Source organism: Salmo trutta, chromosome 17 (genome assembly GCF_901001165.1).
Source record: "Salmo trutta chromosome 17, fSalTru1.1, whole genome shotgun sequence".
Lineage (NCBI taxonomy): Eukaryota > Metazoa > Chordata > Actinopteri > Salmoniformes > Salmonidae > Salmo > Salmo trutta.
This window is the reverse complement of record NC_042973.1, coordinates 40,995,859-41,023,698: the sequence shown is the minus strand read 5'-3', so window position 1 is coordinate 41,023,698 and position 27,840 is coordinate 40,995,859. Positions and strand designations below refer to the sequence as shown.

At 43.3% G+C, this 27,840-nt stretch overlaps 2 protein-coding genes across 2 annotated transcripts; one reads left to right on the top strand and one right to left on the bottom strand.

Moving 5' to 3' along the window:
• Nucleotides 1-2,366: 2,366 nt before the first annotated feature.
• Nucleotides 2,367-11,071, bottom strand: zgc:112052 (protein C19orf12 homolog). Its single transcript, XM_029696796.1, has 3 exons — nucleotides 10,945-11,071; nucleotides 10,001-10,161; nucleotides 2,367-2,940 (listed from the first exon to the last, which is right to left on the bottom strand). Exons 2-3 carry the CDS (start codon nucleotides 10,158-10,160, stop codon nucleotides 2,675-2,677), a joined length of 426 nt encoding a protein of 141 aa, XP_029552656.1. The 5' UTR covers nucleotide 10,161; nucleotides 10,945-11,071; the 3' UTR covers nucleotides 2,367-2,674.
• Nucleotides 11,072-12,682: 1,611 nt separating this feature from the next.
• Nucleotides 12,683-25,661, top strand: uri1 (URI1 prefoldin like chaperone). Its single transcript, XM_029696795.1, has 10 exons — nucleotides 12,683-13,072; nucleotides 14,255-14,289; nucleotides 14,525-14,603; nucleotides 15,010-15,145; nucleotides 16,277-16,368; nucleotides 22,978-23,240; nucleotides 23,381-23,639; nucleotides 23,842-23,993; nucleotides 24,206-24,446; nucleotides 24,715-25,661. Exons 1-10 carry the CDS (start codon nucleotides 13,001-13,003, stop codon nucleotides 24,895-24,897), a joined length of 1,512 nt encoding a protein of 503 aa, XP_029552655.1. The 5' UTR covers nucleotides 12,683-13,000; the 3' UTR covers nucleotides 24,898-25,661.
• Nucleotides 25,662-27,840: the final 2,179 nt, after the last annotated feature.

Here is a 27,840-nt window from a genome sequence, read left to right as displayed (position 1 = left end):
TGTTGCTATTTGACATATTATATGTCTCATATGCAGCCCCTGGTGGAATTCACATGGCCCACACCAGTGGAGGCTGGTGGGAGGAGCTATTGTAATGGCTGGAATGGAATAAATGGAACTGAGTCAAACATGTGGTTTCCAGATCTTTGTTGTGTTTTATACCGTTCCATTAATTCTATTCCAGCCATTACTATGAGCCTGTCCTCCTATAGCTCCTCCCACCAGCCCACACCGACCTCAAGGTCCCAGTCTTCTCAGATTACCTTCATCTTGAGTTACTGGATCCCAAGAAGTCCTCCCAGGAGAGCAGTGAGTCCAGGAAAACACCAGAGATTACTACTGCTCCTGCCACAGCTCCCACTATGATGCCTCAGGGAGGATTAGGAAGGGGCCCGTGCGCCTCAACCTGGAGATGTCCTATTACGAGTTCCCAGGACGATGACACAGTTGTTGTGGGATAGACGGAGCTCCATTCCCTCCCTCTCTAGTACACTATGTATACAGAAGTATGTGGATACCTCTTCAAATTAGTGGATTTGGCTATTTCAGCCACCCCCGTTGCTGACAGGTATATAAAATCTAGCACACAGCCATGCAATCTCCATAGACAAACATTGGCAGTGGAATGGCCTTACTGAAGAGCTCAGTGACTTTCAACGTGGAACCGTCATAGGATGCCTCCTTTCCAACAAGTCAGTCAAATTTCTGCCCTGCTAGAGCTGCCCCGGTCAACTATAAGTGCTGTTATTGTGAAGTGGAAATGTCTAGGAGCAGCAATGGCTCAGATGCGAAGTGGTAGGCCACACAGGCTCACAGAACAGGACCACCGAGTGCTGAAGCATGTAAACATTGTCTATCCTCAGTTGCAACACTCACTACCGAGTTCCAAACTGCCTCTGGAAGCAACGTCAGCACAAGAACTGCTCGTCGGGAGCTTCATGAATTGGGTTTCCATGGCCGTGCAGCCACACACAAGCCTAAGATCACCATGTGCAATGCCAGCTCCATATTAATGCCCATGATTTTGGAATGAGACATTCGGTGAGCAGGTGTCCACATACTTTGTTATGAGGTGTATGTTTTTAAAGATGGGTCTGGCTGAGAACTCTTAGGTTATTCGACTTTTTTGTTTGCCAAAAGCAATTTGTGGGCAAGAAAGTTATTTGAAAACGTATAAGTCCATTATAGTTTTTACATACTTTCTATATAGTTTGATTTTTAAGAATGGCCTGGAGTGTTTCTTTCCCCCAAAATAATCCCCCCCCCCACACAAAAAAAGTATGTGTATATACTGTACACTGAACAACAATATAAATGCAACATGTAAAGTACTGGTCCCATGTTTCATGAGCTGAAATAAAAGATCCCTGAAATGTTTCATATGCTTAAAACCTTATTTCTCAAATTTTGTGCAAAATTTGTTTACATCCCTGTTAGTGAGCACAATAAAAGGCCACTCTAAAAAGTGTCTCAAGTTGAGGGAGCGTGCAACTGCCATGCTGACTGCAGGAATGTCCTCCAGTACGTCCAACTGGCCTCACAACCGCAGACCGCGTGTATGGCGTCATGTGGGCGAGCAGTTTACTGATGTCAACGTTGTAAACAGAGTGCCCCATAGTGGCGGTGGGGTTATTGTATTGCCAGGCGTAAGCTACAGACAACGAACACAATTGCATTTTATCAATGGCAATTTGAATGCACCGTGACGAGATCCTAAGGACAATTGTGAGGCCCATTCCTTTTAAGGTATCTGTGAGCAACAGATGCATATCTGTATTCCCAGTCATGTGTCCTCGCAACGCCATGGTGCTCGCAACGCCAGGGTTGTGGGTTTGTTTCCCACGGGGGACCAGGACGAAAATGTATGCATTCACTACTGTAAGTCATTCTGGAGAAGTGCCATTTAAAAAAAGTCAATCCATAGTTTAGGGCCTAATGAATTTATTTCAATTGACTGATTTCCTCATATGAACTGTTGCGTTTTCAATTTTTTTTCAGTATGTATTCTTTTTACTCAAACCTCCCCCGTGTCAGATTGAATAGCCTCGCGGGCAGGATCCGTATGTTATAATCAGTGATAATATTACAACACATTTCAGATGGGTGTGTATCCCGGTGTATCAGCATGTGAATGTCAGTTTGTCAAAACTTTACTTATTTAAATTATATTGATTTTTTGGCACCGAATGCATAAAGACTGTGGTCTGAGTATGATTGACCAAACCCTCAAGAAGCGTTAGGCGGTCTAACTTAGGCTCCTATAATCTCGCTGGTTAAACTTGCAGAGCACACCAGTCTATGAGGGAAAAAAACTTACTTGATAAGTGCCAGCTTTCACAGATGTATACAAGTGACATCCAGGAGTACAGAATTGAAAGGATTAAAAGGTTGTATTTCTTTTCACACAATTCTTAACTCAGGTAGTCAATACATAGTCACACAAACCCTTGAAATAATTAGCCACAACTCATTTCATGCACTTTCAATCAGTGGCTCCTTGCCTTCTCACAGACCATGGAGGTTTTCAACCTTGAGTGTACTGCCCCACTTTTAATAAATAATCTCGTCCTTCATTTTTAAAATGTCCTTTGAGGTTGTGCAAAATGTCAGACCAGCATTGTTTCAATTTTCCTTTGAAAACCCTAAAGAGATGTGCTCTCTGATAGAGGCCTTGTCAGTCTATATAGTGCACCTCTGCCTGGAGCTCTTTGGTCACATAGCCCAGGAGGGCAGCGGTCACCTGCTGCTGTAGGGTGGCGTTGCCCATGACCAGGGCAGTCAGCTGGGCCACGTCGGTCCACTGGACCTCACCTATGATGGCCATGATGTCAACGTAGAGCTTCTGCTGCTGCACCGGGGTCAGTTCCATGATGATCTGAGGCAGCGGCTTGAACTGTCCACTGGTCATCCAGCATCCCAGTAGGCCACCGACAGCACCCCCTGACAGAGATAATGAGGAAGAGGCAAGGATGATGAGGTAAGGATGTATGTCTGAAATCAATCATCCATTTCTTTGGAAACCTTGTTAATTAAAACTGTTGAAAATGTGTTACAGACTATGGGCCATTTTTTATGTATTTTTATGTGTATGGACCTCTTACGTGTGATCTCACCTCTGCACACAACATTATCAAATCTAATTTTTATTGGTCACATACACATGGTTAGCAGAAGTTAATGCGAGTGTAGCAAAATGCTTGTGCTTCTAGTTACGACAGTGCAGTAATATCTAATAAGTATTCAAACAATTTCCCAACAGCTACCTAATACACACACATCTAAAGGGTTGAATGAGAATATGTACATATAAATACAGTTGAAGTCAGAAGTTTACATTTATGTTGCAGTCATTAAAACTCATTTTTCAACCACTCCACAAATTTCTTGTTAACAAACTATAGTTTTGGCAAGTCGGTTAGGACATCCTACTTTGTGCATGACAAGTAATTTTTCCAACAATTGTTTACAGACAGATTAATTCACTGCATCACAATTCCAGTGGGTCAGAAGTTTACATACACTAAGTGGACGGTGCCTTTAAACAGCTAGGAAAATTCCATAAAATGATGTCATGGCTTTAGAAGCTTCTGATAGGCTAATTGACATAATTTGAGTCAATTGGAGGTGTACGGAGCCCTGCTGATCCATCACGAATGATCTGCCGACAGTAACAGCAAGAGGGGGCTACAACAGACTTCTTCCATCGCGGCGTCCCTCTAAGGCCCTTCTGCTAGCTTGCTAGCTCCAGCCCGCCGAGCAACTCACTGGACACCTATGATCACACGGCTATGCATGCCTCTCCCTAATGTCAATATGCCTTGTCCATTGCAATTTTGGTTAGTGATCATTTCCTTATTTCACTGTAGAGCCTCTAGCCCTGCTCAATACGCCTTAGCTAACCCTTTAGTTCCATCTCCCACACATGCAGTGACCTCACCTGGTTTAAATGTTTCTAGAGACAATATCTCTCTCATCGTCACTCAATGCATAGGTTGACCTCCACTGTATTCACATCCTACCATACCTTTGTCTGTACATTATGCCTTGAATCTATTCTACTGTGCCCAGAAATCTGCTTCTTTTACTCTCTGTTCCGAACATACTAGACGGCCAGTTCTTATAGCCTTTTTCCGTAACCTTATCCTACTCCTCCTCTGTTCCTCTGGTGATATAGAGGTTAATCCAGGCCCAGCAGTGCCTAGCTCCACTCCCATTCCCCAGGCGCTCTCATTTGTTGACTTCTGTAACCGTAAAAGCCTTGGTTTCATGCATGTTAACATTAGAATCATCCTCCCTAAGTTTGTTTTATTCACTGCCCTAGCACACTCTGCCAACCCGGATGTCCTAGCCATGTCTGAATCCTGGCTTAGGAAGACCACCAAAAACCCTGAAATTTCCATCCCTAACTATAACATTTTCCGACAAGATAGAACGGCCAAAGGGGCGGAGTTGCAATCTACTGCAGAGTTCTGTTATACTATCCAGGTCTGTGCCCAAACAATTTGAGCTTCTACTTTTAAAAATCCACCTTTCCAGAAACAAGTCTCTCACCGTTGCCACTTGCTATAGACCGCCTTCTAACCCCCAGCTGTGCCCTGGACACCATATGTGAATTGATTGCCCCCCATCTATCTTCAGAGCTCGTGCTGTTAGGTGACCAAAACTGGGACATGCTTAACACCCTGGCCATCCTACAATCTAAGCTTGATGCCCTCAATCTCACACAAATGATCAATGAACCTACCAGGTACAACCCCAAATCCGTAAACACGGGCACCCTCATAGATGTCATCCTAACCTACCTGCCCTCCAAATACACCTCTGCTGTCTTCAACCAGGATCTCAGCGATCACTGCCTCATTGCCTGCATCCGTAATGGGTCTGCGGTCAAACTACCACCCCTTATTACTGTCAAACGCTCGCTAAATCACTTCAGCGAGCAGGCCTTTCTAATCAACCTGGCCCGGGTATCCTGGTAGGATATTGACCTCATTCCGTCAGTAGAGGATGCCTGGTTATTCTTTAAAAAAGTGCCTTTCTCACCATCTTAAATAAGCATGCCCCATTCAAAAAAATTCTGAACCAGGAACAGATATAGCCCTTGGTTCACTCCAGACCTGACTGCCTGTTAAGGGATTTATATGTTTGAATGTAATGATTAAATAATTCTACCCTGAAACTTAGCTATTAGGGATATGGTCTATATAGCATGTAGAATGAGTAACTAAAGGGTTAAGCATAAATCTAACGAGGTTGGACTGGGAAAGAGAAGAATGTGTGTCTGTGTGTGTTTAAGTAAACACCAAGAACTGTTAAACTGTGGTTGACCTGACCTAGCTTGAACTCTAAGGGTTTATGATATGAGAGGGAGGACCCCTCAAGGTTTCCCTAATCTCAGAGGAATGAAACTGTCATGCTGGGTGAGGTTTTACAGTGTTGAGAGTTCTGGGGAAGAAGATAACGAACTCTCCTTAATGTTTGTGTGTATGTGTGTGCGTAAATAAGGAGTGGTATATAATCGATGTCTCTGTACAATGGACTTCAGAACGTTCTTGTGAATAAACATTCTGCCTGTTGTAAGCTGGGACTCTTCATTCAACCAGAATCTTACCAATTCCGGGTTGCAGACTTTCGTTCCCAATGAAGTTAACATTGGGAACGTAATTTTCATAACCCAGCACAAAAACATCCTGTGGCGTACTGCATTAGCATCGAATAGCCCCCGCGATATGCAACTTTTCAGGGAAGTTAGGAACCAATATACACAGGCAGTTAGGAAAACAGAGGCTAGCTTTTTCAAACAGATATTTGCATCCTGAAGCACAAACTCCGAAACGTTCTGGGACACTAAAGTCCATGGAGAATAAGAGCAGCTCCTCCCAGCTGCCCACTGCACTGAGGCTAGGAAATACCGTCACCACCGTTAAATCCACGATAATTGAGAATTTCAATATGCGTTTTTCTACGGCTGGCCACGCGTTCCACCTGGCTACCCCAACCCCGGTCAACAGCCCTGCACCCCCCCATTTCTCCTTCACCCAAATCCAGATAGCTGATGTTGTGAAAGAGCTACAAAATCTGGACCCCTACAAATCAGCCGGGCTAGACAATCTGGACCCTCTCTTTCTAAAATTATCCGCCGAAATTGTTGCAACCCCTATTACTAGCCTCTTCAACCTCCCTTTTGTATGGTCTGAGATCCCCAAAGATTGGAAAGCTGCCACGGTCATCCCCCTCTTCAAAGGGGGAGACACTCTAGACCCAAACTGCTACAGACCTATAACTATTCTACCCTGCCTTTCTAAGGTCTTCAAAAGCCAAGTCAACAATCAGATCACCGACCATTTCGAATCCCACCGTACCTTCTCCGCTGTTACGCACGCCTCTAGGAAGAGGGAACGCGACACCCTGCTACAACTCAACTCTCCGTGGTGTGAAAGAGGTAGGGACTGTAGGTGTGAGTAAGAGACCCAGGGCCTCCAGCTTGATGATGAGCTTCGAGGGTACTATGGTGTTGAATGCTGAGCTGTAGTCTATCACTCCAGTGTTTAATTGCTATATTGTAATTATTTCACCACTATGGCCTATTTATTGCCTTACCTCCCTTATCCTACCTCATTTGCACACACTCTAGACTTTTTCTATTGTATTATTTACTGTTTGTTTATTCCATGTGTAACTCTGTTGTTGTTTGTTTCGCACTGCTTTGCTTTATCTTGGCCAGGTCGCAGTTGTAAATGAGAACTTGTTCTCAACTAGCCTACGTGGTTAAATAAAGGTAAAATAAAAAAAGTAAAACCTGTGGATGTATTTCAATGCATACCTTCAAACTCAGTGCCTCTTTGCTTGATATCATGGGACAATTAAAAGAAATCAGCCAAGACCTCAAGTCCGGTTCATCCTTGGGAGCAATTTCCAAACACCTAAAGGTACCACATTCATCTGTACAAACAATAGTATGCAAGTATAAACACCATAAGAACACACAGCTGTCATACCGCTCAGGAAGGAGACACATTCTGTCTCCTAGAGATGAACGTACTTTAGTGCAAAAAGTGCAAATCAATCCCAGAACAACAGCAAAGTACCTTGTGAAGATGCTTTAGGAAACAGGTACAAAACTATCTATATCCACAGTAAAACGAGTCCTATATCGACATAGCATGAAAGGCCGCTCAGCAAGGAAGAAGCCACTGCTCCAAAACCACCATAAAAAAGCCAGACTACGGTTTGCAACTGCACATGGGGACAAAGATCGTACTTTTTGGAGAAATGTCCTCTTGTCTGATGAAACAAAAATAGAACCGTTTGGCCATAATGACCATCGTTGTGTTTGTAGGAAAAAGGGGGAAGCTTGCAATTCGAAGAACACCATCCTAACCGTGAAGGACGGGGGTGGCAGCATCATGTTGTGGGGGTGCTTTGCTGCAGGATGGACCGGTGCACTTCACAAAATAGATGGCATCATGAGGATGGAAAATTATGTGGATATATTTCAGCAGCATCTCAAGACATCAGTCAGGAAGTTAAAGCTTGGTCGCAAATGGGTCTTCCAAATGAACAATGGAAGTATGCTTGGGGTCAAAGTTGTGGCAAAAATGGCTTAAGGACAACAAAGTCAAGGTATTGGAGTGGCCATCACAAAGGCCCGACCTCAATCCTATAGAAAATTTGTGGGCAGAACTGAAAAAGCATGTGCGAGCAAGGAGGCCTACAACCCTGACTCAGTTACACCAGCTCTGTCAGGAGGAATGGGCCAAAATTCACCCAACTTATTGTGGGAAGCTTGTGTAAGACTCCCTGAAACGTTTGACCCAAGTTAAACAATTTAATGGCAATGCTACCAAATACTAATTGAGCGTATGTAAACTTCTGACCCACTGGGAATGTGATGAAAGAAATAAAAGCTGAAATAAATCAATCATTCTCTCTACTATTACTCTGACATTTCACATTCTTAAAATAAAGTGGTGAACCTAACTGACCTAAGACAGGGAATTTTTACTAGAATTAAATGTCAGGAATTGTGAAAAACTGAGTTTAAATGGATTTGGCTAAGTTGTATGTAAACTTCTGACTTCAACTGTATGTGGATGAGCGATGGCCGAGCGGCATAGGCAAGGAGCAATAGATGGTATACAATACAGTATATACATATGATATGAGTAATGTGAGATATGTAAACATTATTAAAGTGCCATTGTTTAAAGTGACTAGTGATCCATTTATTAGTGGCCAGTGATTAGGTCTCAATGTAGGCAGCAGCCTCTCTGAGTTAGTGATTGCTGTTTAGCAGTCTGATGGCCTTGAGATAGAAGCTGTTTTTCAGTATCTCGGTCCCAGCTTTGATGCACCTGTACTGACCTCGCCTTCTGGATGATAGCAGTGTGAACAGGCAATGGCTCGGGTGGTTGTTGTCCTTTAATTTTTTTGGTCTTCCTGTGACATCAGGTACTGTAGGTGTCATGGAGGCCAGGTAGTTTGCCCCGGTGATGCGTTGTGCAGACCGCACCACCCTCTGGAGAGCCTTGTGGTTGAGGGCGGTGCAGTTGCCGTACCAGGCTGTGATACAGCCCAACAGGATGCTCTCGATTGTGCATCTGTAAAAGTTTGTCAGGGATTTTGGTGACATGCGAAATTTCTTCAGCCTCCTGAGGTTGAAGAGGCGCTGTACCATTTTCAGTTTGCCTGTGATGTGTATGCCGAGGAACTAAACTTTCCACCTTCTCCACTGCTGTCCCTTTGATGTGGATAGGGGGGTGCTCCCTCTGCTGTTTCCTGAAGTCCACAATCATCTCCTTTGTTTTGTTGATGATGAGTGAGAGGTTGTTTTCCTGACACCACACTCCGAGTGCACTCACCTCCTCCCTGTAGGCTGTCTCGTCGTCGTTTGAAATCAAGTCCACTACTGTTGTGTCGTCTGCAAACTTGATGATTAAGTTGGAGGCGTGCATGGCCGTGCAGTCATGGGTGAAAAGGGAGTACAGGAGGGGGCTGAGCACGCACCCTTGTGGGGCCCCAGTGTTGAGGGTCAGCGAAGTGGAGATGTTGTTTCCTACCTTCACCACCTGGGGGCGACCCAATTGCAGAGGGCAGGGTTGAGACCCAAGGCCTCCAGCTTGATGATGAGCTTCGAGGGTACTATGGTGTTGAATGCTGAGCTGTAGTCAATAAACTGCATTCTTACATGGGTATTCCTCTTGTCCAGATGGGATAGGGCAGTGTGATGGTGATTGCATCGTCTGTGGACCTGTTGGGGCAGTATGCAAGCTGAAGTGGGTTTAGGATGGCCGGTAAGGTGGAGGCGATATGATCCTTGACTAGTCTCTCAAGCACTTCATGATGACAGAAGTGAGTGCTATGGGGCGGTACTCACTTAGTTCAGTTATCTTTGCCTTCTTGGGTACAGGAACAATGGTGGCCATCTTGAAGCATGTGGGGACAGAAGATTGGGATAGGGAGTGATTGAATATATCCGTAAACACACCAGCCAGCTGGTCTGCGCATGCTCTGAGGATGCGGCTAGGGATGTCGTCTGGGCCAGCAGCCTTGCGAGGGTTAACACGTTTAAATGTTTTACTCACGTCGGCCACGGAGAAGGAGAGGGGGGCACAGTCCTTGTTAGCGGGCCGAGACAGTGGCACTGTATTATCCTCAAAGCGGGCAAAGAAGGTGTTTAGTTTGTCATGAAGCGTGACGTCGGTGTCCGTGACGTGGCTGGTTTTCTTTTAGTAGACTGTGATTTCCTGTAGACCCTGCCACATACGTCTCGTGTTTGAGCCGTTGAATTGCGACTCCACTTTGTCCCTGTACCGGCATTTCGCTTGTTTGATTGCCTTGCGGAGAGAATAACTACACTGTTTATATTCAGCCATATTCCCAGACCTTTTTCCATGGTTAAATGCGGTGGTTCGCACTACTATAAGAGAGGACAAGTTGTGTAAGTATTGTCATTTAGATGGAAGACAAACAACTTGTGATTTTTATAATCCTCACTCACCCACAGCGATGCCAAGGGGGCCTCCAACCAGTCCTCCTGCAAAGGCTAGTCCCCCTGCTGCCACCGCCCCTTTGGAAGATCCCTTCACTGTGGTCTTTATCTGTTGGTTTGCAGATAACTCGCAACACAGCCGCACAACATCGTTAATTCGTTGCGACATTCTGGGGAACAAAGGTTAAGGGTTTAGTCCCACGTTTACAATAACTGAACAATGACACTGACAGCTGCATAGAGTGAATGGGCTGAGGGGAAAAACATAATAGGCTATTGCTGTTTAATGCCACAATCTGCCAGTTCAACAGTCTGACCCACCAACTTTTGGGGTAAACTGAGGGATGGGGCGGGGGAAATGTAAACGCTCTAAAATTCATAGACAGTGCTATGGATGCAAGGATTGACAGTCTGAGATTGTCATGATAGTTTAAAACATATAAGTTAGAAATCGTTTACAAAACACTCAAATGACAACAAACATTGACTAATACAGCCATAGATCTTGGGCTATGATAAGACAGCTGTACTAAGGTCATAAAGCATTTGAATTGCATTTTATAAGAATCAAATGGGTATATGATTACCTTTAAAAACCCTATGCATGACCTTTGAACAGCAGGAAATATGTGGCAACAATAAATAGATAAGTATTGTCATCAATGTCATGTTATTTCAGTATATACTCTAATCAAAATGTAAGTATTCTGCTTGTTTTGGTGAAGATATTTTTAATGTATTAACTCGACAATACATGTAATGCTTATTCTATTTGCTAGAATGTATTTGCTACAATTCAAGGTACAATGTATCACTTCAGAACGTTAGATGATCACGTGACGATGATAAGTACATTTTACTCTCTGACATTGAATGTGTTTTACATTGTTTAGCTAAACGAAGTTGCAGCGATAAGATACAAATATTGTAATATAAACTAATAGTCAACATACCTTGATGATGAACTAAATTCCTTGTATATTGTCTGCTTGCTATATTTATATGAAGGTTCAATTCCAGTCAAAACTAGAGTTTTTTTCAAGCGTCATTCTTGATTTCCCGAGCCTTGAGGGAGTTCCATTAGACTGAACCGGGGAAAACCGGTCTATGGCCCGTCACGTCACCAGGCAAAAGCGGTGAGGGAGGAGCACCCTCTCATCGAGCATCTTCTGGCCATAATGTCAACAAAACATGATGAATCGTTCAGAAACACAAAGCATGTATTAATTTTTATATAAAATATATTTTACAATTTCTTTACAAATAGTCTTCCTTGGGAAGTGTGGGTAAAGCGATATATACGTTTTTATAAAGATCTAACACTTTTGCATGTGAAAATACTGAATCCTAACATTAATCCACGTACTTAACATACGTCACTTTTGTTTTCAGAGGACTTCCCCGTTTGATTTGACCGTTTTACCCGGCTCACCACCAGGAGGCAGCCCAATTTCAAAACGAATGCGATCAGCACTAACCCGGCGTACCCGGGGCATTAATCGAATTCCTTCCTTGTCACGGTCGTATTGCTTTAAGGTACTGGTTCATTTCCTGTCAAGCCACTACGTCAGAGAGATGTGAGCCAATGAGAAGAGGTCTGAAAATAACCTTATCGTGTTGGCTTGATAGTATTTAATGTGTTTTTTTTCAATAATAGGTTATTCAAATATTCTCATTTTGGGAGTCAAACTACATCAAATTAGCCTAAATCTCTAATAAATTAGATTGATACATATTGCTGGTAGAAGTTGTCTTTGAAACACAGATCTAGGATCAGCTTACTTGTCCCAAATAACAAAGACATGGCCACAGTGCTGTCTTTGATATGACTTTGTGGACACGATGCAAAAATGTAAAAATGTCTATATCTTAGAAATTCATCAATATATATATATTTGTCTTAATTTATGGTTAGGTATAAGGTTAGCAGTGTGGTTAAGGTTAGGTTTAAAATCAGATTTTAAGAAGAGAAATTGTAGAAATAGTCGTGGTTTAGCCATAATTTTGACTTTGTGGCTGTGGTAACTAGTGACAACCCAGATCAGGGCAACTTCATTCTACTTCCCTGAGCCTCTGCTGAGCACAGTGGACCACGTGGTCAACTGGCAGCGTGTTTACACATGTGACTTCATTGATGCATCTCCCGTGTTCAGAGTTCTGAGCCTGTGTGCCCTCTTGCTAAGATTGTGCCATTTGAATTTACTGTATATAATTCTGCAAAGGAGACAGACTATTAATCTTCCCAACTACACTGCTGTCCTCTATCATGAGATCATCCGGCCAATTAATTATACCATGTGCATCTTGGAGCAACATTATAAATAGATTATTCGATTTTGCATTATGCCAAAGAATGTGGAAGGCAATCATTACAGTAATTTTACAACCTCAGTCATCATACTAGTTGGATTGATGGGATAATATTATTGAGTGAGAATTGTTTCTTTATTCTGTAAATGTGTCTCAGCTCTGTAACTAGTGAATTTACAACAGTAGCTTGTGATATAATTTGCGATATAAGGTAAACACTCAAGGTTTAAAATGTAGTTAATAAAGCATTTGATTGGGAATAAAGATAAATATGTTTAATTTAATACCATTGCAAGAGAGGGAAATCCTGTTTATATGTAGCCTAATGGATACAGTCTTACATACTGTGATCCTTTCCATTCATTTGCAACATTGTTGTGAAAGTGAGCATTTTACCCAGAGTACACCGGGAAACAGACATGGGAACATGGCGCAGGGTCGATGAGGAGGACGCTGAACATTGAGGATTATATTACGTGGATATTTTTGAGATCATGCTGAAATCCTAAAATGAGAGTGTGAAATGGTCTCATTTCCGAAGTCTTGGATATCTATCACTGCCCCTTTGATGAATAAGAGGAAAACGCGTCTCAGGAATACCTGCAATTGTATTCATAAACATTTCTTTAGGACTTACAACCCCTGAGCATTGTTTTGGATTCACAAACGTCACATTTCATTTGATTATTACATGGGAAGATGGCTGAGAGAAATAAAAGGAACATAGAGGTCCTACAAGGAGTTGACAGACTTCGAGTGGAGCATAAGAAGGTAAAATAAACGAGCTAGGTGGATTGTGCGTGCTCTGTCTGACAATGTACGCGGTCGACTTATAATTATCAAATTGTTTTACATGTTAATTAAATGAGACAGCCTAACGTGCATTCTCTTTCAGAATGTTGCAAGCTAGCTATTTAGTTACATATTCATTAATGCGCGTGTGGTATCTTCGACAGATAAGTCATCGTGGAAACCTTCTAGCGAGTTCAACCTTTTTCTAGAAGCTTCCTTGAGCCTGCGGTCACATGTTGCTTCTAGTTTATTTCAGCTTGGATCCTGGCCAAAACCGTGTTGTTTAACTACAACCATCGAATATGCAAAGTCAAGTTTGTCAATTGGTCTGATGTTGAATTGTATTTTTTAGCAAACACAATGCATAATGCATAAATAAACAAATGTACTTGCCCAATGCATGAAGGATAGTTTAATGAATTTACCATACACTTATGCACACAAGCATTACCTTGTGTGGCCTAACGTTAGCTAATTTACTACTGGCCTTTCAACATTGACCTAGATTCAACATCCATAGCTAGCTAGAGCTAGTATAATCGTATCTAAATGTTCAGAGAATATCAATACACAGTGTTGGGCAGTGATCGGATGTTTATTAACATGCATTGATGGCAATGCAATGCAGGACAAGAGTAAAGTTAGTTAGCAAGTCAGTTGGCAAAGTAATGCTCGTGTTGTGTTACAGTAGAATTTGACTCATGCATCTTTGCTGTAGGCCTGAAGGCCTACTTTCAAATAGGAACAGGCCTAATGTGTTGACCAGACATCCTTAGCTAAATCTCTGTCATATTGAGTAAAGAATTGTATCTGCCTCATTCCATAGTACACGTCATATTTCATACCCCTATCAAAAGTGTAGTATTATAGGCTACTTCCTAGTATGACATCCACTGTAAAGTGTACAGATGCCTCTTCCTGTCCCCAAGTTGGTGCTTCTGTGTAAGTATATCCTGTGGGTTCCAGAAAAGCTTTTGTCAATTCATCTTTGACAGCTGTTAAATCAAAACACCCTAAACTTTCTGAGAATTTGCTTCCCCAACATTGAGTAAGTGAGAATAACCCCCTGCATTTTATAGTTATTTAGAGTTTATTTTTTATTTTTATGGAGAATAAAAATGCAAAGTTTGACCTATAGAATTGTCACTCTGTCAACAACAGGTGGTGAAAGGCTGCGAAGTTCAGATCCAGCACTGGTGAGTCTTGTGTAGCGATTCCGCGTAGTGACTGGCGTAGGAGTCAAACAGAATCTCATAAATGATGATGCTACTGTGCTCCTAGATTACTAGTTACACCTAGTCCCTCACCACATCCTTGATAGTACATAGATAGGCTAAACATTAGTTCTGGGATAACCGGTAGACCAGGAAGGGCATGTGGATCATTGTGTGTGCCGTTACTTAGCTAAAATTAAAATCTTTGTACTTTCAGGGAGAAGGTAACTGGTGACTATGAAGCCCTTGAGGATCAACTCAAAACTCTTCCAGATGAGGTGTCCTATGACATCATGGTACGTTCTCTCTTATTAAATGCACGGGGGAGAGTTTCCATAGCAGGGCTTATTTAAAGTTCATTATATGAGGTGTGTCACAGAGTGAATTCCTAGGCCATGCATCCTTATTATAAATTGACCTGTCTTGATCTCGAAAGAAACACACATCAATTAATACAGCAATGATATATATATATATATATATGGTGTGTGCAGGGAAGGCCTTATCTTCGACTACCAGTTTATGTTCTCCTTTTCTTTCAGCTATTCAGTTTCACTTTCAGTTTGTAAAAAAATATGCAGAACCATGTTTGAATTGCCGTAATATAAAAGTGATTTTAGTCGAGGTGAAATTTGAACTCGAAACTTAAATAATGCAGTATTTATTTTAAAACCCTTTTTCCTCCCCTCTCTGCTGTAACAGGTGCCGTTTGGCCCTTTGGCATTCATGCCTGGGAAGCTGGTCCATACCAATGAGATCACTGTGCTACTGGGAGACAACTGGTTTGCCAAGTGCTCTGCCAAGCAAGCCCAGAAGCTCGTGGAGCACAGGAAGAAACGTGAGTTTATTTTGGAAGCCATGTCGAATTTTCTCAGATACCATGATTCCTTGCCAAACTTTGACACTCACTTCTCTAGTCTTTTTATAATGTTAGTTAACTTCTCAATTGTATATGTATGGTTATTGTGAAATATTGAGGTCATATTATGAATGTCTTAACACTCCCACCATTTGCCCAGCAGAGGAGGCTGTTGTTATAGACTTGCTGTCAGAAACAAAGAGGTGATCACTCAGTGTTATCAAGGAAAGTTGAATGGCTACTCATTTTGTGAATATTTGGATTATAATAATATTTGATGTAGTCTTGCTGGTGGGTAATTAAATATTGAAAATGCAGAATTGTGACCAGAATGTTACACATTGATAAAGCCATTGTTTGGTTACTCAAGTCGATTTGACCATGTTCTGCTGCCTTAAAAATCCTCCTGTCCATTCCACTGCTGGCCGTTCTTTCTTTCTCTTACCCATGAAAGAGAAAGCAGTTTCCCCTTGCTTCCTTTGTTATTCACCCTACGCCCTGAAAAGCAATTTAATATTGTGTCAAATCGGCCTAAATAACAATGTGTGATAGTGATGGGAGCTTTATTAGACTGATGTTTACTGAAGCGTGAATGTGCCATAACCCTGTCCACCCCTCCCTGACCCTGCCCAGGCTGCTTTTACACAGCTAAGTGCCATAATGCAAACATGGCTGGCTGAGATCTGTCAAACAGCCCCGCTGAGTTGTCAGGCTGTCCGTGTTTGACCTTTCCCCAACGCTTCGGAGACGTACGGCTTGAGGGCTCGCCGTCGCCATGGCGACGGGGCCCTTTGCTGCCATTAGCAAACGGGGGTTTAATTGTTGTGAAGATTTAATGATCCGAAGTAGCACCGAGGGCATGAGATATTATGAACTGTTTGTGTCATCATTTTCCCTTTTTTGTCAGTGTGTTCAGGATTTAACCCCTTACTGGTCCGAATACTGTGGTTTTTGTTTCTCTTTTCTCCTGACTGCGACCAATCTGGTTCACTAGCGACATGTCTTGACCCCTTACACACACATTTTTCCAATTCCATACTAGTCACACAATTTTGGTGCTTTATTTTTCAAATGATATCAAATAAAAAATTTGCCCTTTTGTTTTTTTAGATGTAAGGAGTGCGCTGGATGACTTGCACAAGACGAGGAAGAACTTTGAAGCCAGAGTTGGGTTCACAGAGGATCTAGAAAAACTCTCAGGCGTAAGTGCCATCTAAAGCACCTTCAAATGTTATAAATCAACTTTGCAGAGCTCTCCCTGTCCTCTGCTGTTCCCCGATTGTATTATTGCTGATATACCTGGAAATGTGCATGTACACCCTGGCCCATCTACTGTTGCTAGGCCCAATTCTGATTTGTGCTCTGATATCTGCTTCACTGACTTCTGCTCTCGTAAAAAGCCTGAGTTTTCTGCACGTTAACACTAGAAGCTTATTACCTAAAAGTGTGTGTTCACAGCTCCAGTCCAGCTGTGTTGGTCATTACTTAGACGTGGTTAAGAAACAGTGTTTTGAACACTGATGTTAACCTTTCTGGTTATAAACTTTTTCGGCAAGACAGATCTTCCAAAGGTGGTGGAGTAGCAATCTTTACCAAGGAACACCTTCAGTGCTCGGTTGTCACCACCAATTTTGTCCCCAAACAATTTGATTTGCTGGTTTTAAACATTAACTTTCAAATAACTCTTTGTTGACTGTTGCTGGGTGTTATAGGCCACCATCAGCACAGGCCTGTACCCTAACTGCCCTAAGCTCTCTCCTGGCCCCTTGCACTAAGTCTGAATTTGTCCTGCTAGCTGACTGAAACAGGTTTAAACCACCTGACCAAGTCTTAAAGCAATGGGACTCCCTAAATCTTTCCCAGATTATTACCAATCCCAAAAGGTATGACTCCAAACACCCAGAAAAGGCTACTCTCCTTGATGTTATCCTTACAAATAATCCTGATAGGTATCAGTCTGGTGTTTTCTGTAATGACCTTAGTGATCACTGTTTTACTGCCTGTGTTTGCAATGGCTGCTCAGTGAAACGACCTGTCCTGATTTGTCATAGACGCTTGCTGAAAAACTTTATTGAGCAAGCCTTCCTTCATGACTTGGCCTCTGTAAATTGGTATAGAATCAGCTTGATCCCCTCTGTCGAAGACGCTTGGACCTTTCTTTGATATTTTCAGTGGTATCGTTAACAGATACGCGCCCATGAAGAAAATGAGAATTAAAAACAGGTTCAGTCCCTGGTTCGACCTTGATCTGGCAGAGTTACTCCACCTCAATAATTCCATCTGGCAAATCGCTCGTCATACTCAGGCTGACTGGCTCTCGTTCAGGCTAATTAGAAATAAGTGCACTCAGGCTATCCAGAAGGCCAAAGTTAGTTACTTTAAGGAGCAGTTCTCTCTCTGTGGATCTAACCTCAAGAAGTTCTGGAAAACTGTTAAAGACCTGGAGAATAAATCCTCCTCTTCACAGCTGCCCATGTCCCTTAATGTTGATGATGTGGTTGTTACTGACAAGGAGCACATGGCTGAGCTCTTTAATCACCACTTAATTAAGTTAGGATTCCTATTTGACTCAGTCATGCCTCTTTGCCCGTCCAACATTTCCTCATCTCCCACCCCTTCTAATGCGACTATCCCCGATGCTCATCCCTTTTTTTCTCTTGCCCCGCTACAAAGTTTCTCCTTGCAGGCGGTCACTGGCTGCGGTCCAAACACTTAAGACACACCCTCGTCCACTTACCCTTGCCTTATGCCCTTGGGGGAATCCCTGTCGCCATCTTGGAGGGTGGTCCAAATGATTAGCCAAGCAAGGGAAGTTTGCAACGTAAGGCCCTCAGCCCTCGTTTTTAGTCGGCTTTGTGAGTGCATAATTATGTTCACTCCGGGGCCTAAAACTCCCCATAATTCAGTTTGCGCCGATAGAACATCCGCTAAGAAAAGTCTGTGAAAACTTAAAAACAACATCAATGGAGAATTCAAAATACAAGTGTAAGTAAAAACGAATGCAAATAAGTTAGAAATTGCGCTACTAATGCACATGACGGCACAAACACGTCTCGTAAATATGTTTTTGTTTGGTTATCTTTTGCAAATTGTAGATATAAAAACGTTTCCTTCTTCAGAAGTTCCAGCTAGCCAGGCTAACGACAGTTAGCTAATTAATTTGCTAGCTAACATACAGTAGGCGTACACTACCGTTCAAAAGTTTGGGGTCACTTAGAAATAACCTTGTTTTTTGAAATAAAATCAAAAAAAATTGTCCATTTAAAATAACATCAAATTGATCAGAAGAAATACAGTGTAGACCTTGTTATTGTTGTAAATTACTATTGTAGCTGGAAACGGCTGATAATTATTTAAAAAAAAAAATCTAATATCTACAGAGGCCCATTATCAGCAACCATCACTCCTGTGTTCCAATGGCACATTGTGTTAGCCTTTTAAAATGCTTAACTTGGATTAGCTAATTGATCATTAGAAAACCCTTTTGCAATTATGTTAGCACAGCTGGAAACTATTGTACTGATTAAAGAAGCAATACAACTGGCCTTCTTTAGGCTAATTGAGTATCTGGAGCATCAGCATTTGTGGGTTCGATTACAGGCTCAAAATGGCCAGAAACAAAGAACTTTCTTCTGAAACTCGTCAGTCTATTCTTGTTCTGAGAAATGGAGGCTATTCCATGCGAGAAATTGTCAAGAAACTGAAGATCTTGTAAAACGCTGTGTACTAATCCCTTCACAGAACAGTGCAAACTGTCTCTAACCAGAATGGAAAGATGAGTGGGAGGCCCCGGTGCACAACTGAGCAAGAGGACAAGTACATTAGTGTCTAGTTTGAGAAACAGATGCCTCACATGTCCTCAACTGGCAGCTTCATTAAATAGTACCCTCAAAACACCAGTCTCAACATCAACAGTGAAGAGGTGACTCTGGGATGCTGGCCTTATAGGCAGAGTTCCTCTGTCCAGTGTGTGTTCTTTTGCCCATCTTAATCTTTTTTTTATTGGCCAGTCTGAGATATGGCCATAAGATAAGCTGATTCTAGATTTAATTTTGGATTGGAGATGCTTAATGAGTCTAGAAGAAGAGTTTACAGTCTAGCCAGACACCTAGGTATTTATAGTGATCCACATATTCTAAGTCAGAACCGTCCAGAGTAGTGATGCGGGTGCGGGCAGCGATCGGTTGAAGAGTATGCATTTAGTTTTACTAGCGTTTAAGAGCAGTTGGAGGCCACGGAAGGAGTGTTATATGGCATTGAAGCTCGTTTGGAGGTTAGTTAACACAGTGTCCAAAGAAAGCCCAGATGTATACGGTGTCGTCTGTGTAAAGGTGGATCAAAGAATCACCCGCAACATCATTGATATATACAGAGAAAAGAGTCGGCCCGAGAATTGAACCCTGTGGCACCCCCAGAGACTGCTAGAGGTCCGGACAACAGGCCCTCCGATTTGACACACTGAACTCTGTCTGAGAAGTAGTTGGTGAACCAGGCGAGGCAGTCATTAGAGAAACCAAGGCTGTTGAGTCTGCCGATAAGAATAAGGTGTTTGACAGAGTCGAAAGCCTTGGCCAGGTCGATGAAGATGACTGCACAGTACTGTTTTTCATTGATGGTGGTTATATTGTTTAGGACCTTGAGCGTGGCTGAGGTGCACCCATGACCAACTCGGAAACCGGAGTGCAAAGCAGAGGAGGTACGGGGGGATTCGAGATGGTCGATGAGCTGTTTGTTCACTTGGCTTTGGAAGACTTTAGAAAGGCAGGGCAGGATGGATGTAGGTCTGTCACAGTTTGGGTCTAGAGTGTCTCCCCCTTTGAAGAGGGGGATGACCGTGGCCGCTTTCCAATCTTTAGGAATCTCAGACGATACGAAAAAGAGAGGGGTTGCGGCAATGGCGGCGGATAATTTTAGGAAGAGAAGGTCCAGATTGTCTAGCCCAGCTTATTTGTAGGGATCCAGATTTTGCAGCTCTTTCAGAACATCAGGTGTCTGGATTTGGGTGAAGGAGAAGCGGGGGGGGGGGGGGGGCAGGCAGTTGCTGCGGAGGGTGTAGAGCTGTTAGCCGGGGTTGGGGTGGCCAGCCGTAGAGAAATGCTTATTGAAATTCTTGATTATCGTGGATTTATCGGTGGTGACAGTGTTTCCTAGCCTCAGTGCAGTGGGCAGCTGAGAGGAGGTGCTCTTACTCTCCATGGACAGTGTCCTAAAACTTTTTGGAGTTAGTGCTGCAGGATGCAAATTTCTTTTTGAAAAAGCTAGCCTTTGCTTTCTTAACTTAACTGTTTTATATTGGTTCCTGACTTCCCTGAAAAGTTGAGTATTGTTTGGACTATTCGATGCTAGTGCGGTGCGTTACAGGATGTTTTTGTGCTGGTCAAGGGCAGTCAGGTCTGGAGTGAAATGTTTTGAAAGGAGCATGCTTATTTAAGATTGTGAGGAAGGCGCTATTGAAGAACAACCAGGCATCCTCTACTGACGGGATGAGGTCAATATCCTTCCAGGATACCCGGGCCAGGTCGATTAGAAAGGCCTGTTCGCAGAAGTGTTTTAGGGAGCGTTTGACAGTGATGAGGGGTGGTCGTTTTACCACAGACCCATAACGAACGCAGTGACCCAAAACCTTTGAACGGTAGTGTATGTTAATAATTATTTAATATAAGTAGACATGCAATCATAATTGACTGTAGCGCATATAAAGCACCCACAAATTACCGGTGGCTGAAAAGACAATCATCGCGGGATGAACGAGTGACAAATTTCCGACCAAGTGTGGTGGTCCATTAAAAAAATGATTTATGCCTCCCTTGCCCAGCAAGTGTATACTCGTCATACGTCATCAGAAGTGTCCACCTAATTTGAGGGCTGAGGGGATAGGGTGTGTCTTGTAAGTGTTTGGACCACAGCCACTGAGTCCGAGGTGCTAAAGGAGCTCCTTAAACTTGAACCCCAAAATACATCTGGGTCAGATGGTTTAGATCCTTTCTTCTTTAAGGTTGTTGCCCCTATCATCACCAAGCCTATCTCTGACCTTTTTAACCTGTCTCTCCTCTCTGGGGAGGTTCCCATTGCTTGGAAGGCAGCCACGGTGCATCATTTATTTAAAGGGGGAGATGAAGCTGATCCTAACTGTTATAGGCCAATTTCTATTTTGACCTGTTAGTCAAAAGTGTTGAAAAACTTGTCGACTGGCTTTCTTGATGTCTATAGTATTCTCTTGGGTATACAGTCTGGTTTCCACTCAGGTTCTGGATGAGTTACTGCAACCTTAAAGGTCCTCAATGATGTCACCATTGCCCTTGATACTAAGTAATGTGGTGCTGCTATTTTTATTGACTTGGCCAAAGCTTTTGATACGGTAGACCATTCCATTCTTGTGGGAAGGAGTATTGGTGTCTCTGAGGGGTCTTTGGCCTGATTTGCTAACTACCTCTACAAAGAGCGCAGTGTATAAAGTCAGAACATCTGCTGTCTCAGCCACTCACTGTCACCAAGGGAGTACCCCAAGGCTCGATCCTAGGCCCCACGCTCTTCTCAATTTACGTCAACAACATAGCTCAAGCAGTAGGAAGCTCTCTCATCCGTTTATATGCAGATGATAGTCTTATACCAAGCTGGCCCCTCCCCGGATTTTGTGTTAAACGCTCTACAACAAAGCTTTCTTAGTGTCCAACAAGCTTTCTCTGCCCTCAACCTTGTTCTGAACACCTCCAAAACAACGATCATGTGGTTGGTAAGAAGAATGCCCCTCTCTCCACAGGTGTTATTACTACCTCTGAGGGTTTAGAGCTTGAGGTAGTCACCTCATACAAGTACTTGGGAGTATGGCTAGACGGTACACTGTCCTTCTCTCAGCACATATCAAAGCTGCAGGCTAAGGTTAAATCTAGACTTGGTTTCCTCTATCGTAATAGCTCCTCTTCCACCACAGCTGCCAAACTAACCCTGATTCAGATGACCATCCTACCCATGTTAGATTACGGAGACGTAATTTATAGATCGGCAGGTAAGGGTGCTCTCGAGCGGTTAGATGTTCTTTACCATTGGGCCATCAGATTTGCCACCAATGCTATTTTAGGACACATCACTGCACTCTATACTACTCTGTAAACTGGTAATCTCTGTATACCCGTCCCAAGATCCCCTGAATGATGCTTATATATAAAACCCTCTGCCAGTCACATTCTATTAAAGGTCCCCAAAGCGCACACATCCCTGGGTCGCTCCTATTTTCAGTTCGCTGCAGCTAGCGACTGGAAAGAGCTGCAAAAAAACCACTCAAACTGGGCTGTTTTATCTTCATCTCTTCATTCAAAGGCTCAATGATGGACAATCTTACTGACAGTTGTGGCTGCTTGATGTGATGTATTGTTGTCTCTACCTTCGTGCCCTTTATGCTGTTGTCTGTGCCCAATAATGTTTGTACCATGTTTTGTGCTGCTGCCATGTTATGTTGCTACCATGTTGGTCTGTTGTGTTGCTACCATGCTGTGTTGTCTTAGGTCTTTCTTTATGTAGTGTTGTGGTGTCTCTCTTGTGATGTGTGTGTTGTGCTATATTTTTATTTTTAATCCCAGCCCCCGGCCTTTTGCCTTCTGGTTGGCTGTCAATAAGAATTTGTTCTAAACTGTCTTGCCCAGTTAAATAAAGGTTAAATATATATATAAAAAAGTGTAATTACAGTGAAAACAAAGAGCTTTGAGGATCCTCTTCAGCCAGCTTATCTAATAGACAACTCCTCTGTGCAGATAAAGCAATTTGTATGAGCAGATATTGTTAACACGCTGGCTTCTACCCTTCTGTTTCCTCAGGCTAAAGGAGACTATGTGGACATCAGAGAAGAGGTTGGAAGTATTGAAGAATTTGTAAGCAAAGGAAAGCAGCGTGTGGCCCTTAAGCCCCACTCTCAGCCCAAAATGGAGGCTATTGTGAAGATGGAGGAAGAAGAGGAAGAGGAGGAGGGCGGTGGAGAGGGAGATGGAGGGAGTAGGAGAGGAGTGCTGTCTGAGGAGGAGCTGTGGGCCAGACTAGATGAGCTGGAAGCAAAGGAGAAGCTTGAGGAGGAGCATGACCGGTAGAGTTGCGCGCACACAAAATGCATGGACTTTCACATTGAGATGTGATTCAGCGCACTCTTCCCACCTTCACACCTGTGTTTCATTGCAAAAGTGAAGATTAGATTTCTCATGATGCATTGTTTTGATTTGTTTTCAGACACTTTGGAAGTGCAGACACCAACGGCAATGACGACACAACATCCTCTTCCTCTGAGGAAGAGAAGGAGGGAGATGGTGGCGGCCATCATCGCGTCAACGGACATGACGAGAGGAGTGAAGGCAAGATGTCTGTGCCTCACAACAGTGGCCAAGTTAACGGTACAACCAGGGACAGGGAGGAGGAGGAAGACAAGGGAGAGGAGGAAAGCAACGGTTTGCCTACCATCTATTTCTCTCATACGGTGGAACCCAAGAAGGTCAGTGTTTTTATAAATCGTATTAAGCTCAATGCAGTCAAAAATGTTTTCAGTTATGTAATTTGAGTCACGTAAATCAATGTACTCCAATTCTCTCTCTCTCTCTCTGTCTCTCTCTGTCTCTCTCTGTCTCTCTCTGTCTCTCTCTGTCTCTCTCTCTCTCTCTGTCTCTCTCTGTCTCTCTCTGTCGCTTCGTCTCCAGGTGAGGATAAACACAGGGAAGAACACCATGTTGAAGTTCAGTGAGCTGAAAGAACAGAAGCAGCAAGCCAAGAGGAAAAAGAAGAATGGCAACAGCAACGGTCACTCTCACCACGGGCTCCACAACATCACCACACCCACAGACATCTACAGGTAAACCCACACTACACATCACTTATCTAGATCTTGGTTGGCATACTTTTTTATCAACATTTTGGGTCCAATATATATATATTACATGTTATTTACTCTGAATGTTTCCAGGTACTTTGTTCTGATTCGGTATGGTGTCTGTCTATTAACCTGTTCTGCGATCTGATTGGGTATAATGGCTGACTAGGCCTATGTTTGTGGACTTTTGTCAGGTTGTTTGTGGATGTGAAGAATGGCGAGCCCATCCCCAGGAAGTCCATCCTAAAGTCCCGTAGCAGAGAGAACAGTGGGTGTAGCGACACCAGCGAGAGCAGCGCTGCCGACTTCGAAGAGCGCAGGACGTTCGGACGCACCCTGAGCCACGACGAGAACACGTGCAGTGACGCCAGCGACGGCATCACCGAGGAGGACAGCCCCACCGGGAACCCTCTACACCCCACCAGACACTTCGAGGTAAAACTCAGCTGGGTCATGTTCATTAGACACTTAACAGAAGACAACTGACCGAGAGGGACTACCTGAACATCTTGTGCAATAAGAAACATACATTTTCCGTTGCAGGCCCTAATGAATACGACCCTGGTTCTCTGCTGATTTGTTTTTCGAATCATGATCTTTGCATGTTGAATAGGGATACACCTTAGACAAGCTGTTTGTCTGTGCACTGTCCAGCTCAACAGCCTCTCATTAACCTCCTGTTATTTTTTTGTTGATCTTCCAGGCCTTTTCATGCACAGTGGTGGAGAAGGAGCCCATTCCCTCGTCGATCCCCCACCTAACCATCGCCCCTCCAGCTCTGCCCACTATCCCAGAGCGGAAGCTGGAGGAGGTGGCTCCCGAAGCCCCCCGTGAGGCCCCTAAGCGGGTGTCCAAGTTCAAAGCTGCCCGGCTGCAGCAGAAGTGACCCTGCAAAGCCAGTCTCAAGGATCCACACTACTGGCTTTTTTTTTTGTTTTGTTTTTTTTTTACATAGATTTTCTATGCCAGCACTTTGTTGAGCTGGACAGACCGTGAACCCTCCTTAATATCTGCCATGTCTCTTCTTTTTTTTTTTCTCATCACTCTTCAAGCCTCTCTTCTCTCTCATAACGCTTTTCCTGTTAGTACACAGGGTATCTATTACAGTATGACTATTCTATAAGAGGCAGTACTCTGTAAGAGTAGCATAGCATTGTTTAGAATGCAACCCAATGCCCTTACGCTTAATCATTTACCTGCCTTGTAAGGAACATCAAGCTTTTGTTGCTAAGTAAGCACTTCATTGCAATATGTATTTAAGTCAAGAGGTTGTTTATTTAGAGCCCTCATCCTCCAACATTATGGCACTACACTAGTCCACACTGCCTAGGTGCTCATTTTATGGTGGTTGCTCTCGTGTCAGTGTCTTGACAAGGCCAGTGGTTTACCACTCTATTTGTTTGATCCATCATTTTGCCTGCTATGCTAAAAACGACATGCTCTGCGTCATTTATTTTTGTTCCTTTTTTATTTTCTACGATTATTCTACACTGGGTCATATGCTGACTGCCCTTTATTGTCCCCAATCCCCTTGTACCTGCCTAATGCCCACCTCGGTGACCAGCGTTATGTCACAATAAATATTGTTGTAAACTGGAAGGAAAATAAAAGATGGGGGGGGGGAAAAGTCACGTGTTACTCCCCTTTGGGTAGATTTTCTGAAACCTTTTTTTCCCCCACTAAAGGAATAGCCAGACCAACACAAACGTTGACTGTGCGCAGTAGATCACCTGCTGAGTGTCAGAGGGGGGGTGATTGGACATGTAGAATTGTCGGGAAATTAACAAGATGACGGATGATGTTCTTTGGTCAGAGGTGTTAGGATGGCTGCCCACTGCTGATGTTCTTTGGTCAGAGGTGTTAGGATGGCTGCACACTGCTGATGTTCTTTGGTCAGAGGTGATAGGATGGCTGCCCACTGCTGATGTTCTTTGGTCAGAGGTGATAGGATGGCTGCCCACTGCTGATGTTCTTTGGTCAGAGGTGATAGGATGGCTGCCCACTGCTGATGTTCTTTGGTCAGAGGTGATAGGATGGCTGCCCACTGCTGATGTTCTTTGGTCAGAGGTGATAGGATGGCTGCCCACTGCTGATGTTCTTTGGTCAGAGGTGATAGGATGGCTGCCCACTGCTGATGTTCGTGTTGGTTTTTATTGTCCATAACAGGTATGCCACATACAGTACGTGACCAAAAGTATGTGGACACCTTTTCGTCAAACATCTTTCCAAAATCATGGGCATTAATATGGAGTTGGTCCCCCTTTGCTACTATAACAGCCTCCACTCTTCTGGGATTTTTCTGCAGGGACTTGCTTGTCAATGATGTTGGGCGATTAGGCCTGGCTTGTAGTTGGCGATCCAATTCATCCTTAAGGTGTTTGATGGGGCTGAGGTCAGGGCTCTGTGCATGCCAATCAAGTTCTTCCACACCGATCTCGACAACCCATTTCTGTATGGACCTTGCTTTGTGCACAGGGGCAGTGTCATGCTGAAACAGGAAAGGGCCTTCCCAAAACTGTTGCCACAAAGTTGGAAGCACAGAATCGTACCGTTAAGATTTCCCTTCACTGGAACTAAGGGGTCTAGCCCGAACCATGAAAAACCAGACCATTATTCCTCTTCCATCAAACTTTACAGTTGGCACTATGCCTTCGAGCTGGTAGCGTTCTCCTTGCATTCACCAAACCTAGATTAGTCCGTTCGACTGCTAGATGGTGAAGTGTGATTCATCACGCCAGAGAATGTTTCCACTGCTCCAGTGTCCAATGGCGGCGAGCTTTACAACACTCCAGCCGACGCTTGGCATTGCTCATGGGGATGGAAACCCTTGACATTTCCACTTCACAATAACAGCATTTACAGTTGACCGGGGCAGCTCTAGCAGGGCAGAAATTTTACTTGTTGGAAAGGTGGCATCCTATGACGGTGCCACTGTTGAAAGTCACTGAGCTCTTCAGTAAGGCCATTTCTACTGCCAATGTTTGACTATGGAGTTTGCGTGGCTGTGTGCTAGATTTTACACACTTGTCAAAAACGGGTATGGCTGAAATAGCCCAATCCACTAATTTGAAGGCTTATCCACATACTTTTGTATATATAGTGTATCCTGAAAATGTCAAAACACAATGACCAACAGTAGATCATCTCTCCTATGTAAAAATGTTTTATGGCTATTTGTAAAAAAGACACCAAATAAATTGTGCAGTCTGGTATGCTTAATATAAGGAATGTGAAATGATTTATACTTTTGATACTTAAGTATATTTTAGCAATGACATTTACTTTTGATACTTAAGTATATTTAAAACCAAATACTTGTTTTACTTTAACTCAAGTAGTATTTTACTGGGTGACTTTTACTTGAGTCATTTTCTAATAAGGTACTGTATCTGTACTTTTACTCAAGTATGACAATTGGGTACTTTTTCAACCACTGAACAAGTCAGCGACATTGAGTTTTCGAGCATGATCTGCTCGTTTCAGGTCCTGCCATAACATCTCAATCAGGCTTAGGTTTGGACTTTGACTAGGCTGTTCCAGAACCGGTTGCTTTTCAGCCATTCTGATGTCTTGATTGTGCGTTTGGATCATTGTCTTGCTGCATGACCCAGTTGTGCTTCGACTTCAGCTCACGGATGGATGTCCTGAAATTTTTCTTTAGAATTATCTGATACAGAGAAGAATTTGTGGTTCTTTCAATGATGACAAGTCGTTTAGGTCCTGAGGCAGCAAAGCATCCCCGAACCATCACACTACAACCACCATGCTTGACTGTTGTTTTGAGGTTCTTACTGTGAAATGCAGTGTTTGGGTTTCGCAGACATAACGG